At 35.9% G+C, this 20,264-nt stretch overlaps 1 protein-coding gene across 1 annotated transcript in view; it reads right to left on the bottom strand.

Moving 5' to 3' along the window:
- TRIM33 (tripartite motif containing 33) overlaps positions 1 to 20,264 on the bottom strand; it is a 71,125-nt gene that overhangs the window by 24,055 nt on the left and 26,806 nt on the right. Inside the window, exons 5-12 of the mRNA XM_023734900.1 lie at positions 18,400 to 18,516; positions 15,782 to 15,896; positions 13,271 to 13,417; positions 12,690 to 12,807; positions 10,992 to 11,266; positions 10,161 to 10,325; positions 6,869 to 7,069; positions 1,843 to 1,975 (exon numbers count right to left, since the gene is read on the bottom strand). Of these exons, the coding sequence (XP_023590668.1) occupies positions 1,843 to 1,975; positions 6,869 to 7,069; positions 10,161 to 10,325; positions 10,992 to 11,266; positions 12,690 to 12,807; positions 13,271 to 13,417; positions 15,782 to 15,896; positions 18,400 to 18,516 (1,271 nt within the window). The remainder of the gene's footprint in view (positions 1 to 1,842; positions 1,976 to 6,868; positions 7,070 to 10,160; positions 10,326 to 10,991; positions 11,267 to 12,689; positions 12,808 to 13,270; positions 13,418 to 15,781; positions 15,897 to 18,399; positions 18,517 to 20,264) is intronic.

Below are 20,264 nucleotides of genomic sequence, written 5' to 3'. Positions count from 1 at the left end.
AATGTCATAAAACAATATGTGTACTACTGTTTCATGAGAAACTATTTGTTCTGTAAGCCTTCACCTGAAGTACAATAAAAAAAAAGAAAAAAAAAATGAGTATCAATGCATATAAGCATAACCACTATCTACCTACTAGTTACAGAATTCAAGATTCTCATAAGCCAGTTCAGCAATTCTCAGTAATCAGACCTAGCCCTTAGGTCAGGATGGCACGTGTAACCATTGGTAAACATCAACCACAGCCTTCTCTCAGCTGAGCCCAGACACTACCTCAAAAGCCTTCTCAGAGCAACACTATCCAATCAATAAAAACTGTCAGAAAAGAGAAAGTTACCTGCCATTCCTCTGCAATCATCTGGTAAAATAGCATATTTAGATTTCCATTAATTATTCTTTCTTTCAGAAGTCCTGGAATAATTCCATTAAAGCTCAAAATTTATGTGACTTAAAAATACATTAATGATGCATCTCAGTCAAAACTCACATTTAAAATCAAACTACTCTTCCTCTAGAAATAATCAGGTGGTCTGTTTCAGTGAGAAATAACAGTTAATCTACATCAGAAAAATATATTCCATAACATAACCATTTCTGAACTATCAACCTGTTTAGAATTGCTTCAATCATTCATTTGTAAGAGTCCCAATTGAATCATCTGGCAATAGGGTTAACAAGACAACTGGGATTTTGGAAAGAATGGCATCCTATGGACATGATTAGTCAAATTTTGATAGTTACCAATAAATTTAAGTTTTTGTGTTAAAACTGCAATCTGAAAATTTACTTGCCTTTCCCAAATTTTTCTTTTTTTTTAACCCTTTCGTTACTGCATTTTTTTGTCCTTTTTTTTTTTTCTTTTGGATGGCAAGTGTTTTCAGTATTGGAATGCATGCTTACTAATTAAGTGTTTTAAGTTTTTGGTTGACGCAGTGGTTAAGAACTCAGCTGTTAACCAAAAGGTTGGCAGTTCAAATACACCAGCCGCTCCTTGGAAACCCAGTGGGGCCGTTCTACTCTGTCCTATTACTCTGTCGCTATTAGTCGGAATCAACTCGATGGCAACAGGAATATGGATTTTGAGAAATGTGATCTTGTAATACAAGCCACCCAATGAGGTGAGTGACACTGTGGCACCACCAATCTGTGGCATAACCATATACCAATGGGAACTAGATATATAATTTATTGCTGGCACCCCTGCTGGTTTTCCATATATGACACAGAAAACCAAAACAAACCCATCAGGCTCCCTAAGCATCACACAGGAAAGCCATAATTATGCTTAGTCTTATCTCACAGAAATAAAGGAAAAAAAAGTTTACAAAAGTAACACATCCAGGAAGCATCACCTAACAGAATGCTCAACCTACACAACGAAGCTCACCCTGACACTAACTACATTAGAATCGGAGTAATGTACTACCTGTGAGGTCCAGAGGCATAAAAAGTGGTTGGTATGCCGTTAATCCAATAGTAACTAAGAGTTTTAAACAATGTTTTTAAAAGTATTACTTTACAGAATGTTTTAAAGTTGGGTTGAAAGCAAAAACTCTTCAACTGACCATCTGTATTGTAAAAATAAGACATGTGAAGTACATGCATCTACAAACCCAGCAAAGAATGTGAAAACAGCCTGGTGGGGGTGAAGTGGAAGGAGTACCTTAAATTTCTGAACAGTATAGATTACAGATATATATTAACATTACTTTTTACTAGCTGAAGACTGCCAACAGTATTTGAACCAAAATAACTAGAACAACTGCAAAAAATATTATCTGATACTAAGAGAGAGCTTTTTTTTTTTTTTAGATGCTAAAGAAATGAGGTAGTTTGCTTTACCTGATGATCCGGGAGACAGGGCAGAGGGTCCTGGGGAGGGATTCATGGTGCTTGTAGGCTGTGGGGGTAAGTGGCTGCCTGAGATATATCGGCTTAGTAGATTATCTAAACTACTTGAGCCAGCATCTTCCAACTGAAGAGAAAGAAAAAATAAATTTACTCTGATTAAAGCAGAGAAGTTATTAATTTCATTAGTGTTACCATATCTGCTCATAGTTTACTAATAAGCTAAAAGATTATACAATATCAAATTCAAATTAAATGTTTCCTTAGGCTCCCCTGAGGACTCACACAATGTAACATTATTGTGAACTGTAATTACTTTTACTCAACAAATAATACCCAGCTGCTCAAGACAAAACCCAATGATATACTAAATCTTTTATGTTCTACCCTGAAAATTCCTCTGACATACTCTGACACTTTTGCCTTTCCCCAAAACTGCTGCTGGACCAATTTATCAGTATTCTTTTCTCCAGTCTCTTTCCCTCTATTTCAATGTCCACAGTCTGCCAGAGTCACTCCCCTGAAGAGTCATGTCAATGCCCAGCTTTTAAACTTTGATTAAGTTCTTAGAGTCAACAAAATGCCCTTAGTCTGATACAAAAGGCTCCCTTACCACCCAAACAAAAGGGGCAGGCAATAGGAGGGCTGAGTCCTTTTCTGACTTACAGGTAGTAGTATAAAGCCAGAGAACCAGACACTGTGACTTTGGACTAGTCCCCAATTTGAATACCCGTTTTCCTAATCTTTAAAACATCCTGCCTACATCACAGAACTGTGATGATTAAATGAAAGAACAAATAGTATTTAAATATTAAAATTACCTTAAATTAAATTTCACACTATTCTATATGAGAGATGGTCAAGTTGTTCTTGCTTCAATAATTGCTAATATTTTGCTTGCTGGTTTCCCTTGCCCCCTTTCAACCTTCTCTCTCTCTAGAGCCATGACTATTTTTTCATGCAAATCTACTTCTGGTTCCAGACAGAAAACTGAAAACGTGCATTTACTTCTTAACATGAGATTTGTTGTACTCTTGCCTGTGTCTAGTGAAAGGACATCAAAGCAGAAACACTGGAGAAAAGTCTGGATATAAACCAAAACAGAAGTGAACTGACATCAGAGTAGGGCAGCGCAAAACAAATCGCAAGCAACGGAGGGCATTTCTAAAAACAGTAAACCAATTTTCTTGTCAAAACCCTTAAAATACAAGGTAAGAGACATGATGGGCTGAAGGTAATAAGAGTATGCTGTGAGCTTGTTGGAGAGACAATTAAAGGATCTCGGTAGCTTTGCCTGCCCTGTGGTCACAGCTGTTGGCCAAGGATTCACCTGTAACTACAAGTAAATTCTTAGCTGCAACTGAAGTCAACTGTAGGATTTGTAAGAGGGGAGAGCTAATGCGGGCCACAGATGTAAGTGGGGCTGCATCCCACCTAAAAAGAAACAAGGGGTGGGGGATTACATATGGTTCAATACAGTCATGAAAATCTCATGTTAATCCACCTCTGCCCTTGCTGCTTTTATACTCTCCATCTGCAATTTATACCTCTGGCCAAACAGACATCCCTAAGGCTAGAAGAGTGGACCAGGTTAGGAAAAAGCAAACAGTGAGTATGTAAAAGGGCTTCCTGACTCTATTACAGCCTCTAACAGGGAAATGTTAGCTGAAGCATTCATCTCCAATTTTCACTAGACACAGGCAAGAGTACAACAAAGCTGAAAGACTAACTGGAAAAAAAAAATTAGTTTATTCATTAAATCAACGGGTTTTTTTTGATGCATCTCCTATGTGTCAAGTATTGTTCTTAGTGACACAGCAGTTAATCAAAGACTCTTTGTGGCAAAGACTGCTGGCTGTTCTCCCAGAACCATTCTCCCCTACTTCTGGACACACAGCTACTCAGCTACACATTATATTTACTAGCCTCCTTTACACTAGGTATGACTGTGTGACTAAGGTCTTGCCAACTGAAGGTGAGCAAAAGTGATGCGTACAATTTTCAAAATCACTTGGTTAAAAGGAAATCTCTTGCCAGGGACTTCTACTCTACTTCCCCTGAGCTGGAAGTCACAGATAACCACTATACAGATCAGGACAGTGCCCTAGGGCAGGGGTCTGCATACTTTTTTTTAATCAAGGTCCAGACAGAAAATATTTTAGACTTTCCGGGCCACAAATAGTCACTCTCACATATTCTTCTTTTTACTCCTTAACTCCTTTAAACACGTATATAAAAAAAAATCCTTAGCTTGAGGGACATACACAAAAGGCTGCAGGCCAGCTGGCCTTAGTTTGTCGATAAAGGATGTGAAGAAACAAAATGGAAGGAATCTGAGTCCCTAAATAACTGCACAGAACAAATGGTATGTGTTATGTAAATAATTTCTGTGAATTAAAAGGAAAAAGACAATCTCAAAAGAAAAGTAAGCAAAGGATTTAAGTAGATAACTCATAGAGGAAATAATTAATGAAATTCATTCAATGGGGAAGAAAGAGTCTCTTCAATAAATTGGATTTCCACATGCAGAAGAATGAATCAGGATCTAAGCCTCACACCATACACAAAAACTAATTCAAAATGGATGAAGGACAACCTAAATGTGAAAACTAAAACCATAAAAATCTTAGTAGAAAATGTAGGGGTGAAGCTGTGGGACCTAGTTTTTAGCAATGGGCTATCAGATATAACAACAAAAGCACAAGCAGCAAAAGACAAAATAGGTAAATGGGACCCTATAAAAGTTAAATACTTTTGTTCATCAAAGGACTCTATCAAAAAAGTGAAAAGAACCTACAGCTTGGAAGAAAACGTTTAGGAACCATATATCCAAAAAGGATCTAATATCCAAAATATACAAAATACTTCTACAACTTAACAACAAAAAGATATGCTTGCGCCCATCAAAAAATAGGCAAAGGACTTGAACTCACACGTCACCAAAGAGGATATTCAGATGGCTAACAAGCACATGAAAAGACACACACATCATTAGCCACTGCTGTTGTTAGATTCTGACTCACAGTGACCCCATGTACAGAGTAGCCAGGGCTTCAAACTGGTCCGCTCCAGATGGAACCCCTGCTGAGAATTTGCATTTCTAACAAGCTTCCAGGTGATGCTAATGCTCTGGTTAGGGACCAGTTCTGAGAATCATTAGTAGAGCAGTGGGTCTCAAAATTTATTATACATAAGAATCACCTGGGGATCTTGTTAAACTGTGGATTCTGATTCAATACATCTGGGACGGACATGCAAATTCTCAGAGGGGTTCGAACCAGAAGAAACTGATCTGAAGCCCTGAGTAGAACTGCTCCATAGGGTTTTCTAGGCTGTAATCTTTATGGGAGCAGATTGCCAGGTCTTTCTCTCCCAGAGCAGCTGGGTGGGTTCACTTAACCATTGTGCCACCAAGGCTCCTTCATTAGCCCTTAAAACCATTGCTGTTGAGTCGATTCCAATTCATAGTGACCCTACAGGACAGAGCAGAACTGCCCCATAGGGTTTCCAAAGCTGTAACTCTGTAGGGAAGCAATCTGCCACATCTTTCTCCAGAGGAGTGGCTGATGGGTTCAAATCATCAACCTTTCAGTTAGCAGCCAATTATTTTAGCCATTAGGGAGATGGAAGTCAAAACCATAATGAGATACCATCTTACCCTCAATGGCATAGCAATGGAAAAACAGGGAGTGTGTGTGGCGGGGGAGGGGGAAGAGATAGGTACTGGCAAAGCCTCTCAATACTATACTTTTTTAGGCCTGCAATCCCAAACTATCTTCCTGATCTCACTATGGACAGTAGAAACAGACATGGACTTATAATCAGAAGTCTGGGCTTTGAATTCCAACTTTTCCATCCATTTCCTGTGTGACTCTGAGTAAGTCACTGGCTTCTCTCAGGCTTATCCATAAAATGAGGATGATAATAACATATGATAAGAGGTGATTTCAAACATTAAACTGATTTTCTATCTGTGAAAGTATACTGTAAATAAATTATAAACAACTTAGAAATATCATTTTTCATCTATTCCAAAAATTTCCATTCTATCTAGTCCAGTCCTCTTATCACCAACAAAATACTCTTCACTTAGCCAAAAAAGATCTCACCTAATATCAGGGAAGCAATCAGATAAAGAGAATTCACAATGAATTAGTGATTGTCTAACAATTTTGAAGTTACAGAAACATCCTTTCAAACAAATTCTTACATAAAACCATTAAATACATAAAAATATTAAAGCACAGCCATAGAGAGTGTCAAGGGTCCTACTGGCCCAGCAGTTTCACTATTCTTTGCTCCCACGGTGACCCTTGATGCCTAGTAACTCATGAAGTGTAACTCTCAGGTTATATTTACATTTAAAAATCAAATGCCTATTAATTCAAATGAATTTCTGAAATTTCAAAAGGCAATGAGAGAGATTTCTCATCAGGGAAATGTCACAGGTGAAAGGGAACAGAAGGTCTCAGAGTGAGGCCCTTAATCTTCCATTTACTCCTCCTCACCTTTACTTCCCCTCTTAGTAGACGTTCCCCGAGAGCTAAACCTTCCAACCTATTTCCTTCTTTTTCCCGACCCGCTTGCATGAGGGGATGACTATCCCTTGTGGACCTAACAGAAGAATGACAACGATTTGACCATATTATGGTCGTAGGTCTGTTCTCTGGTTCCAAACTCACACCAAGAGTGCTTCATCTGACACAAGTTTGCCTTTTGGCAGGTGATAAAAAGGAAGGAACTAGCCTATTAGCAAAGGTGACATTAATCCATTATTGTACCTTTGTTTAGACAGTCTCATAATCTGCTAGTCATACATTTGGTGTCTTACAACTTTAAGACATTAAGGAATGCTGGTTTTGGCACAAGTAACATATGAAAATTCAAATATGTATATTTCACTCTTTAGAAACTTTAAAAATGCTGGTCATGATTTAAAAAAAAAAATACATATTCTAACTTCCTAATTCATGTGAAGTTCTCAATACCTCATTCAAACAAACCATGCAAACGTACAAACCTGTATGGGTGGAATATCTGGCAGTGATGGAAGGTTTTCTGGATTGGTAACTGAGGGGATAAGCTCTATTGCTGTAACAGATGGGCTGGTGGGACCTCGGTTTGCATTTGCCATAGTAGCTATAGTAGGGCTGGTTGGGTTGATTGTGGTGTTGTGCACTGATACAACAGGAAAGGGTCCAGCATGCCCTGGATTTGAGTGCTGTTAGGAAAAAAGACATTCTCATTACTTGATCTGCCAGAATATCCCAATATGAACTATACCTTCAAAAGAATTTCTAATAAAGGATTACCTGTGTCTCAAAAACAAAGTAGACCTTCTGGAACTTACATAGAAAGAAAATAGGCCAAACTTAGCCTTTTTGTAAATGATCATTTTTGTATATGATCTAGGGGAAAACAGGCTTCCCAATAATTTTTCAACCTGTCAACTGGCCTAGTGATACCTTATTTCAGAACAAGGATGCATGTAATACATGATCTGGAAGCCCTCAAGTTTTAAAACAGCAGGCCAAAAAGCCACTGTGCTATCTATATTCTTCTTTGATTCTTTATCTTTTTCCCTTTTTTAAATAAAAATAATTGTGTAATGCAGCTTAATATGGCAGAAAGAATACTGAATTTACAGAAAGAAAATATGATATCAATTCCTGACTCTAATACTGTGTGGCTTGGGCAAATCATATCTCGGTAATGTAGTAATGGGGTAACGATGCCTCACTTGTCTGATTTTGAGGATTATTAGGAGGATCATTTGCAATAATTAGACAAAAATCTTTGGGGGAAAATAAATTACTATACATAGTTGGGTGCAGACAGTTTGCACTACTCAGGAACCTACACATATAGATAAATCATTTAAAATATTTTAAAATGCTAATATTCAGTGATTTCTGTAGGGGCAACCCTAAAGTCTAAAGATAACGTTCTGAGGTGGTGGGATAGTCTGATTCTCTAGCTTCTGCCTTCTTCCAAATGGGGTACGCAGAGAGTGTTGAGAAAATGAATGTTCAGATTCTCAACTTTCGTATGTACTTTTTCCTAAAGACAACTTGGTTTGCCTAAAAATGTGCCATTGTCTGCAAATTCTACCGCTTCTTTCACAATTACCCTTTCGCCATGTGACAAAAAAAGAGCACAGCCCTGACTCATTTCTAATCTTCTTATAGCATATTTCCCCATGATGAAAACAACTCCTGGAAAGGTAAGCAAAGATACAACTGGAAATAATGGTGTTGGGTGTTGAGAAAGTGACTGGCTCCAAAACCTGGGTAACTAATCTTCTAGTGGGTTCCAATACTTGATGCTCAACAAAAATTAAGAAAGACCTGACAAAGCTAACAATTGATAGATTTTTTTGAATAATTTTGATAGATCATTGACTTATGGCTTCTAACCTAGACAAAATTCCAATAATGCAGGAATATCACTAAAATAAAACTTTTAACTCACAGATACATATTTTTGTGAACAAGTTTTATGAACATCACATGAAAACCAAAAACCAATAAACAAACCTGTAATAAAAATTGATGTTGAATCCTGACTCACTCCAATAAGAAGTTATCAGTGATACAAAAGTATATAAATGAATAGGAGGGGAAAACAAGGCCCCATCTATCTCATAAAGATGTGCATATATGAAAGAATTTTTAACTCAAGTTTTCTAGTATTTTTAAACCATGTAAATATATTTATATTGTTTAAACAACTGTGCAGGAGTAACATAATGATAATTCAGTCCAGAGACAAATTTTTATAGCTTAATAGTCCTACTGTTACTGGAAATTTAACAAAGAAATATTTTTATGGAAGTATTTTTGCTGCAGAAAATTACAACAGGCTGTTATATAAGTCTTCCAAGCATAAATATATTAAGATAGAATTCTGTAGAGGAAGTAAAAGAGAAATATAAATTCAAGGATAAAAAGGAGTGTAAAAACGAGCCTGGTATGGTATTTGGGATTCTGGTGGATTCATTTAAAAGAATGATCTAAGTGTTTTACTTTGTAATGTCAATATTTACAATATGCTAGAAATTATGGCCTTTACAACGATTTAAACTTCTAACGGAAATTTTAAATGTCAACTTTAAAATGTGAAAAAAACCAAAACCAAACCCATTGCCATCGAGTCAATTCCAACTCATAGCGACCCCATAGAACTGTCTCATAGGGTTTCCAAGGAGTGGCTGGTGGATTTGAACTGCTGACCTATTGGTTAGCAGCTGAGCTCTTAACCACTGCGCCACCAGGGGGAGTGCATATTTTTCAGAAGTCGGTAACCAGTTGCCATCCAGTTGATTCTGACTCACAGCAACCCCATGTATGTCAGAGTAGAACTGTTCTCAATGGCTGATTTTTCAGAAGTAGATCACCAGGGCTTTCTTCTGAGGCCTGGTAGGTAGACTGAAACCTCTGACCTTTAAGTTAGCAGCCAAGTGTGTTAAGTGTTTGTACCACCCAGGGACTCTCCCTTCCAGAGGTACTTGGGTCAAAAAGTTGAAGGGCCACTGCTCTAAAAGAGTGGTTCTCAAACCTTAGTGTGCAGGCTGACCTGAAAGATTTATTAGTAAAAGTTTATGTATTTCCCAGTATTCCCTTCCTGAAAATTCTAATTCAGTGGGTATGGCTCACAATCTGCATTTCTGACAAGCCCCAAGTCCCACCTCAACCCCACCTGTGAATCTGAGGGTCTTTAAAGCATGCTTTCAGAAACACCATTCTAAGAATTATAAAACTAACTTTACTACTACAAATCTTACATAAAATTAGCCTCATTTTATAATTGTACCTCCTATGCAAATATACTATTCAGACAAAGATTAGAAAACATGTCTCTAAATAGTTATTTCTAAAATTAGGCATACCTACATCCTAAAAGGAATAATACTTGAATAGAGAGAAGCAAAAGAAAAAGAATTACAAATAGCATAGCTCTATTACTTTCAAACTCCTTTTTATACATTAGGATTGAAGAGTCACACTCAAAACTAAGAATCTAATCTTGATTTCACTGTTATCTCATGCGACTGTGGGTAAATCAACAGCACGTTAGATTTTTCAGACTGTAAAATGAAGAAAGTGGACTAGATTAGGGGTTATCAACCCACAGTATATGATAGGTTTAAAGGGATCAAAGAAGCTCCTATTAATGCAAATTTTCCATGTAAATGTATTTTCCTGGGTTAATTAACCCGACCCCCGACCCCCACCACTACCACCACTGATTAAGAAAAAGATTTCTTTAGTTTTAAAATTGTATGATTCTTACAAATGTAACTCTAGGCATACTTGTCTTTGGAGGTGGGGCTGCATCATGGAATATTGAGGGCCGCTGTGTCTGGGTATCCCTGGTATTCGGGCAGCATTCTGAGCCATTCTCATCTGATGGGCTTGGAAAGCTCCACAGTTTATATTGCCTCTTTGCATTGTTTGTACACTGATTAATCTTGGAGGCTATAAAAGGAAGAGATTGCACTTAGTTGATAATATTTGTCTATAAATTTATCTTTCATTATAAAATGTTCATGGTTTTAAAAAAAATTCAATCAGCATAGAAGAGTATACAGTAAAAAGTGTAAGCCATTCCCCTCATTTCCAGCCCCAATCCCCAGGAGGTAATTGCTATAAAGAGTTTGTGTATCACTCCCAAATATCCCTATCCCTTCTCTCTGTGTGTGCTTAAAGCATGTTAACAATCTAACCCACCCCGGAGTGACAGTTTGATTTGGATGAGGGAGGTGGCAGTAGGAGAGACATAAAACAGGGAATGAGTTGAACAAATGACCAAAGAACATAACAGATCTTAGGCAGAAACAGTGGTTCTTTGGCCCAAGACACAATCATATGTGGAAAACAAAACAGATTCGGGAAAGAGCGATGAAAACTTGTGTGCCTCCACAGTACTGGTGAATTCGTTTTGTTTCCAATGAAAAATATTTACTTACGGTCCCTCCTCATACCTCTCCCCCATCCACCACCATACTCAGAGCAAATATTTAATAAACTCTGAGTTCTATAACTCTGCTAGTAACTTTGAAATGTGTAACTCATTTATATAGGATAGAGTACAGACTTAGATGTTCCTAATTTGTATCAGTAATGTATTGACACAATACTCACCTGTTGTTGTAACATCTGAGGGGCTGCTTGTCTAGGATGCTGCTGTGTTGTTGTTGTGGTTGTTGGTACAGGTGCTGGTGGTTGCTGTATCCTCATCTGCTGCAACTGTTGATGTTTCTGTGCATACACTTGTTGCTGCATGTGCTGGAGTCGAAGCTGTGCTAAGTTAATCTGTCCAGGGGTTTTACTAATGTGGTTTGTCCCTGGAGGAACTTGCCCAACTACAACATTAGGAGTATAACCAGGAGCTGGTTTACTCTCTATTACCAGATTACCTGAAAGATTAAAAGAATGAGAAGAATTTGCATATAATTAGCTAAGTCATCTCTACCTTGTGAATTAATCATTATCCTTTCCTACTTCCTCTACCAACTGTCAGCAATCAAAGCTTCCAACAGTAAAGCAGGGATGAGAGTCAGGCTTAAAGATAATGACTATCAGAGAACTTCTAATACATTATAAAGCCAATAAACGACTTTTGAGTAATAAAAATAATATATTAGCTGCACTTATTCTTTATTTACAGAGATATGTACAGAAAACTAAAGAGCAAAAAGAGATATTATTAGAGGAGGCCCATCTATTCGATCTAAATCAATTCTCCCCTGACAAGGGGTACTCAAGATTGCTAATACTGGTTCCATCTGCCTTCTAATTACCAAAATGTGTAGGGCAGAGTACTACATTGCTACAAAATTGTCTTCTGTGGAAATACTGAATGCTTGAAACACTTATGTCCCTAAAAGTAAGTGACAATTTTCCTTGTTTCTCACGGAGCACATTACTTTCTAGGGATAGATGGCAAACTTTAGGAAGGTATGATCTAAGGCAGAGGTTCACAAATGTTTTCTATAAAGGTCCAGATAGTAAATATTTTAGGCTTTGCAGGCTACATAATATCTCTGTCATTTGTTTGCTTGCCTGTTTTTACAACTCTTTAAAAACGTAAAAGCCATTTTTAATTCCCACCTGGTCTAAGGATATAGCCAACTTTTAACATAATTTTTTTCCTTTATACAAAGATTACTTCCTGACAGAAGGCCATCCAGTCTCTGCTTTTACAACTTCCAATGTTGGGGAATTGATTAATTTGAAAGTGAGTTTACTCAATTCATAGACAGCTCTAATTGTGGGGAAGTTCTTTTTCTTTTTAAACTGAGCTGTTGTCTGTCTCCCTGTAACTTTCATCGAAGGTCCTTAGGTCCACACTGTGGAGCAGTAAAAGCAAAGTCCGTTTCTCATCCATGTGAAAAGAGCTACTCTTACCTTTCAAACACTACTGAGGACATGACTTCCAGACACATCAATATCCTAGAGGTCCTCCTCTAGTGGACAATTTGGCACAATTAATATACAAACTACTAAGCATCTAAGAAATTCTTCCAGAGAATGAAGAACCATTTGCTAAGATTTCTGTGAGAAATAGTCAATATCAATTTTCAAAGGTGTGAGGAAGAAGCTAGAAATGGTACACATTCAAAAAAAACTATAGACTCTCAACTTTCTTAAAGATGTAACGACATGGCAATACAAAACCATAGCTAGAGTTACCAGTGGAAAATATATTGTTTTCCAAGTAGTTTACATGTTAAAGTGAAGTGAAAGTTAGATACTTTTAGTATCAAAAATTTGCTTTAGATACTTTCTCCTCCTAATTCAGTATTCCAAATAATATTCATAAAACTAATGATTTCTCACCTAAATTGACTACATTCTTTGCCCAGAAGGTGGGATCACAATGGAAACGTATTGCTCCATTAGCAGCAGGAACAGGATCACACCGTGCTTTCAAAATATGACGCAGCTGAAAAGTAATCTTAAAGGGAAAAATACACATTAGTCTTAAATACTCATTGAGAAACATACAAGGTAAAGGCATAAAAGCTCAATCTCAGGTAAGATGCTATTAGTGAGTGTTTAAAAGACTATCTAAATTAACAATCAACCACACGTGCTTGAACTTCTGCCATCTCTAGTAATAAATTACATTAAGATACTAGGTATATTCAAAAAATACATACTACATGATGCCGTTATATGAAATTCTAGAAAATGACAGAAAGCAGATCATTGGCTGCCTAGGGCTGGGGGTAGAGGGAAGAACTGGCTACAGTAGGGCACAAGGAAACTTGGGGGTGACGGCAATTTTCTGTATCATAATGTGGTGGTAGTTACATTTGTCAAAACTCAAATTCTACACTTTAAAACTGCAGTTTATTGAATGTAAATAATGTCTTAAAGTCAATTTTATGGGGATAAAAAGATGCTACTTGTCTCACCAGTCGCTTGCTGTACAGTAGTGCCGTGCTGCTTCCACTTGCAATTGCCCAGTTTGTAAAGTTCATAACATGCTTCACCTGCCGGGAAAGACCTGTGATGTCATTCTGCTGCTGTATTAACTTCATCTGTCTTTCTTTTGTAACATTCTGAAACAAAACAAGAGCTTCACTGAAGAATTCTATACAAAAAAAAAAAATACACTCAAAGTTGTTATCACAAATGGACACAATACCTACATTTCTTTAAAAACTGGGTAAATTGACAAACTCTGATTATTTGATCAGCCTACAGAGGCATAGTGGTTAAGCATTTGGCTGCTAACCAAAAGTCGGCAGCTCATAATCCACCAGCTGCTCCTTAGAAGCCCTATTGGGGCAGTTCTACTTTGTCCTATAGGGTCGCTACGGGCCGGAATCGACTTGACGGCAATGGGTTCAATTATGATCATAGGAAAAGTCACTGTCAAAAGTGGGACTAAAACTTAGTTCTCTATGCTAAAAAAGACATTCCACATATAAATTAGTGTTAGTTGATGTCTCTTTTCCTTCAGAAGATGAAATGTCTAAACTACTGCCTTGCCATTAGGTTAATCCAACATACAGAGTTTATGGATAATGAGCTGACCTTTAGAAATAATTTTATGTAACTTACTGCACTTTGAAACGTTTCAGGCCAAAGAAAATTTGTGTTACCAGTGCCATCTATTGGTCAGGCGTGAGGCTGAAGTTACATCTTATCTTTTAAATACTTAAGACAAAATGAAAAGATGAATTCCAGAGCTCTGAGAGTACAGTTAGGGACGCTTTTGATACGACAGGTGTTCATAAAGAACAAGGGAATAGGTGAGGACTAAAGGAAAGACCAAATTTTGGAAAATACTGCAAAGGAAAAATAAACTGCTTTATGGGAACTAAGCCCCACAAAAGGCATGGGTGATGTCCTATGTATATGCTTTGATATTCAGCATGCCAAAGAACCTATTTAACTCTTTCTTAAACCCTTTCATGAAATAATTCAACTTGGTTTACTGGACAATTTTTTTTTTACTAAGGAAATCAGTTGCTTATTTTATAATGTAACTCAATGGATAAAAGTATTCGACAGACAGAAGTCTGGCTTACAATTTCACTGGAAATCTTCCCTTTATGAAGTTTAGGAAATACTCTGTTTTAAAAGTTTAGGAATATATTTCACTAGAAAACATTTATTTTTTAAATTATCATAATGTAGGAGATTTATCAGTAGGTATTTACATATATTTTAGCCTTAAGGGACATCTTTTAATTCAAAAGATCTTGAAATTCAAGTTTTGAAAACTTTATTTTAGACCTATAACTAAAATATGTTTACAGGAAGTTAAAAAGTACCCAAACTATAGTTACTGCTAAGTGCTTTCCATCCCACTGTCTTTTTTTTTTTTTTTAAGGGGCAGGTGGAGGTGGGGGAATCTCATAAAGTTAAACGCAACTGACTAGATATGCAACAGGAAAGAGACCCCCAACTTTAACAATACACATGAGAGTAATCTCACAATTGTGCCTCAATGGAAAGATATATTTCAAAACACAGAAATTCAAAAGTAACATTGTGCTGGCATAATTTCTTTCATTTGTATGTAACTAAGCGCCTAATAGTTCTATACTATAAAAGAACGGATCAGAAAAATATCTATTAGGGGAAATTTGAGGTTAACAGTAACGAAGTTAAATCGTTAAATACTCACACAATTCAAATTATTATTCAGAGGTGAATAAAACATAATCCCATAGCATCTGAGCCTACTTTAGAGCACCAAATTTTCAAGTGGGAAACTTCTTTTTTTAAAAAATTGAACTGCTCAAAAAATTCACATTTAAAATTTGCTGAGAATTAATTAACTGTGGGCTGTAGAGACTAGTCTTTGATTAAAATTAATTTGGATTTTACAAACTGACTGAATTCTCATCCAGAAATTTATATCTACATATTAATCTCAAAATATGGAACACAAAGCCCTAATATCACAAAATTATCAATAAGTTTACAGTTTATTAATTTCAAAATGAGTAGTATTTTAAGCAAAACTAAGGAAATATTTTAAAAATCAAGTGAAACACACAAATGAGTCAAGCAGAAGCTCAGTATATGCTTTCACATGGGAAAGTTAAATTGAGGCTCCCCATCCTAGGAAAAGAAAGAAAAATCAAAGGGGCCTGCTTCATCTTCTTTTACATTACATTTTAGTAATCATTCATTCATTCCCAAGAGGACATCATTATCTCCTACCTTATAGAGCTAAAAATCAATGTTATAAAATTGGACTGCAAAATAACTAACTAGAAAAAAAACGATCTACTTTCCAACCGAAAATGTTAAAAAAAAAATTTTTTTTGTTTTATTTTTTATTTACTTTATTTCCATACCCCTCTCCCCAACCCACCTAAAAGAGTTTTCAATAAACATTTAAAACAGCTAAAGAGCAAGAGAAGCAGTTTTTTATTTTGTTTTTGTTTTTTGGCTTTGAACCATACCTCTAGCTGCTGTAAGAGAGATTTTCCTTTCTTATTAATTTCATTGATAAGGGTGAAAATGGCCACTTTAATTTCCTGTTCTACTCGTTTGTTAGTCTCATTTACTTCTTTTATCCTGAATAAGAGAAATGCATCATTAGATTATCAATTTATCCTATGTCTCTGAATCATCAACTGTTACAGAAATTCATCCAACTGGCTACTTAACCAAGTAATTAAAATAAAGCATTGTCAAAAGGTACGATTTATGTTTTGGCAGACCTGACCACTCAATTTGGTCCACAAAAGTTATGTATATAGACAAAGAATGGATTTAATATATAGTAATTTTAAATTAAGCTCATAAAGGCAGGTTTATTAAATCTGAATGGTAATTTCCTTAAGTCAATGACATGAATGTGATATATAAATGTTTGACATCAGCAATTGCTGGTGAGTGTCAAGTCTGGCACATTGTTTTGTTTAATCTTGATGCTTTCAGAGAACAATGTATAAAAGAACAATCTTGCAACCAATAATTATTATCTTTTGAAAGGATAGGAATTAAGTTTAGAAGCATTTATAATGCAACCACTTCAAATGTGGGCTCTGATATACCCCCTTCCATAGTATCTTCTCAAAATGGTTTCCTATTGTACAAAGCTAAGGGCATAAAACATTTTTGATCTATTTTTAAAAAAAAAGATGTTTTAGAAATAGCTAGGAGCACCCACTATGGCTATGGAAGCTTCAGTTGCAAACAGGAAGGGGGGAACCCCACCAATAAAAATACACAAAATGTCAACAACTATTACCAGGTAGCCTTCAAATTTCATACATTCTACTTCTGTACAAACTATAACTCACAGTTTCAACCCCTACACTGCCTTTCATTTGCCAAATTCAAATCTGAGTACCTTTAATACACTTTGAGTCACAGCAACGCCCTTTCTCTAGGGAACAACATGGTTTTGGTACTACTGCCTCTGTCTGTTACCACGGTGCTTATATGGGCAATTATTTGAAAATTTTATTGAATTCTTCCTTTATCTTATTAAAGTCAGTGGAAAACATATTTTAAAAATGAAATTCAAGTTTTAAAAACATCATTTTAGACCTGTAACTAAAAATGTATTTACAGTAAGTTAAAAAGTACCCAAACTATAGTTACTGCTAAGTGCTCTCCATCCCACTTAGTGATGAAAAATCTAGGTCTCAAACTTAACATGACTGAGCCAAAGGTGAAAATCATTAAACATGCTGAAAGTAGAAAACAGCCTCAGTCAGATGTTCACTGGCCTTAAGCAGGTATACTATGTGTTCAATTGTGAAAGATGAAAAAATTAATGTACATTTAAAAAATTATGGAGATAGGCCACTGAAAAATGGGTCTAAAAGGGGACATATAATCAGATTTTAACTTTTTTTTTTTTTAAAGCGCTCAGGAAATGAAGTCACTAATCTCTTCAACCCCATCCCTCCAACTCCTTCCAATCTTATAACACATAAACCTCTTATTCTATTTCTATACACAGCTTCAGGAACACATTACAAAGTATGTACAAAAATACACTGCCAAATGAATCAGCCCACTATTCTTCCTCTGAAAGGATGTCCATGTATAATTTATAGACGGCGTAGCTATCCTCTCCAACATCAACCAAAACATACCAGCATTATAACTTAAAACATTGAGATTTCCATAAAAACCAACCACTAATGATCACTTTATATATTTATAAATACATATATTTATATATTTATTTGTAATCGCTTTTGTTTTCTTTTGGTATCACTTCTTAGGATGAAAAGTTCTACTACCTTACTTTCTAATGAATGTATAAAGCACTATTTTCCATCCATTCATTCAAATATTTAATTTTCTTAGCCATTTTAATCATCTTAATGAATTTCAGTATTCTAGAGGTACCTAAAAGTCCCTGTATCTGTGAATCTGCAAAATAAACAAATAATAACCCTATTCAGACCTCCATGAATTTACAGGTTTTAATTATGCCACTTCCAAGTACTTGTCTTTCTTGATGAAGAGTCCTAATCTTGTTCATACGCTCTCTTATTGGAAGTACTCCCACTCTCCCTGTCAATAAGTTTAATTTATTCATAAATGAGCCAAAATAGAATACTTTTTAAATAATAACAATGATGACTATGATGATGATAAAAATAACAGCAGCAGCTAAGGAATTAGTACTATGTTTTCTCCTCATAATAAAGCTACTAAGGTAAGTGGTGTTTTTAATGCTTGTTTTACAAATGGGGAAATAAATTTGTCCACTACTCTTGATACTCTATATGATGCCTTCCACACAGTCTCTAGTGTAAATTTTATAATTCAACTCTCTATGTATTTGTTTCTTTTTCCAACCTGAAGTACAGCTCACATACACTGGACTCTTAATAATTATGAAATATTCAAAGATGCATCCTATAAGAGTAGACAAAATTTTGGTCAATTAAATTTTGCTGAATTAACAAATACTCCAATTTCCCCCTCCAAAAAAAAAAAAGTTTCCTATAGATGTTTAATACAATTTAGTATGAAAACAAACTTAAACTGGATCCACTTGTGTTTAACAATCCTTAAAAGTAGAATTATGGTTTTAAGGCAACACACTTACCTATTCTGCACCTGAGTAGCTGCAAAATGAACATAATTCTTCTTTTCAAGAAGCTTAGCCAGTAGATTCTCAATTGCACCTTTCTGATTTTGAAAAGCTTCTTCTAAAAACTGATACCTTAAAGCCAGAACAAAAAATGAATTTAGAACACAAAATCTGCAACTAAAGATTTTGGAAATGAAGAAAAAACAGCTGCATCAGTCAATCCTGAAACCTTATTTAAAGGATCAACTCTCTGCCGGCCGCTAGTACCTTACCCCATCTGCACTTGTAACTGCCAATTCCTCTCCTCTGACCAGAAAAGTCATTTTAAGAGAAAAAAAAAATGTTTGAGCAATCTTACATCAAAGTTTTGATTAAGGGTTACATTTTATTTTTACGCTTCGAAGAATGGAGTAAATTATATACATTTTAAATTAGAAAATACAACCACATTATAGAAAATATTTTTAAAGTGGAGAAAATCACCTATAGTTTCAACATAACAAAATCACTGCTATCACTTAAGTATACGTAGTTCCTTAGTCTTTTTATCATGCATTTTAAAATGCAAGTGTACTCATAATGTACATGCAATTTTGCATCTGACTTTTTTATCTTTATAATCATAACCTGAAATAATTTTTCAGTACCATATGCTGTGTATTATCGAACTTTCCAAAAGGGTAGTATCAACTGACAGTATCAGCAACCCTAGTTCTATTTTAACTTTGTCAACATGAGTGGTACATGTTAAGATTTTCTCTAATCACAATACTGAAAATTAGAGCCCTGGTGGCTCAGTGATCAAGCACTTAGCTGCTAATCAAAAGGTCGGCAGTTCGAATCCACCAGCCACTATTTGGAAACCCTATGGGGTAGTTCTACTCTGTCCTACAGGGTTGCTCTAAGTCAGAATTGACTCAGCAGCAAAGGGTTTGGTTTGTTCATTTGTTTGTTTTAATAGTGAAACTTTAGACTTTATAATTCAAATATACAGTTGTTTGATTACTAAGAAGCTAGAATGGTTTTGCTAGTTTTATCTCGTTTTATCTCCTTGTAAATACTCATTAAATCAACAAATATTTTTTTAGCTCCTTCTATATGCTAGGGATACATGGGTAAAAAAAAATCCATTATGGCTCATATTTTGTAGGAATTAGGCACAAATATGAAATGATACCATACTGTGATGGAGATATATGCAATCTGCAACAAAAACACAGTGCCTAAGTCTGCCTCAACACTAAGGAAAGCTTCACAGCAAAGTGAGTACATTATTATTCTATGCTAAGTGCAGTGGCATGTCTGGGAAACTATGGCCAAAAAAAATCATGCAAGGGTTACAATATGAGACAACAACTAATAAAATCCAGAGCCAGATTATGAAGGGGCAGGTACATCATACTAATTTTTAGAATTTATTCTCTACGTAACGGGAAACCATTGAAGAATTTTACCCAGCGTGTGATAATCAGAATTACATTCTAGAAAAATCATGAGACAGAAACACATAAGATGGATCTGAAGAAGGCAGCAGAAGAGAAAGATGAGCTGGAACTCTGAGAGTAGCTCAGATGAGAGATCAGGGTACAGTACTGGAGGGTATGGCTGAAAAAAACAAGCTGGAATAAAGGGCTTTATCAGAGAAAGTGGCAACTTTGGCGATTTAAAAGGTTATGTGGCTCCAGTTACAGCAAGGTCCAGGGTACGAACTGATAATAGGATGCATAGTTAAGGTACAGTCAAGAAAAGGTCACTGAAAATGAGGAGATCAAGGTGCTGACAAAGTTATAATTGGCCACGTGGACACTGTAATCATTATGGTAAATGCAGGAACTGAGGTAAAGAGACTATGAGCATCTAGATGTTTGTGTCTTAGTGAG

The sequence above is a fragment of the Trichechus manatus genome, unplaced genomic scaffold (assembly GCF_000243295.1).
Source record: "Trichechus manatus latirostris isolate Lorelei unplaced genomic scaffold, TriManLat1.0 scaffold00073, whole genome shotgun sequence".
Classification (NCBI taxonomy): Eukaryota; Metazoa; Chordata; class Mammalia; order Sirenia; family Trichechidae; genus Trichechus; species Trichechus manatus.
Note: the sequence above shows the minus strand (reverse complement) of the source record. Positions and strands in the feature narration are given on the sequence as shown.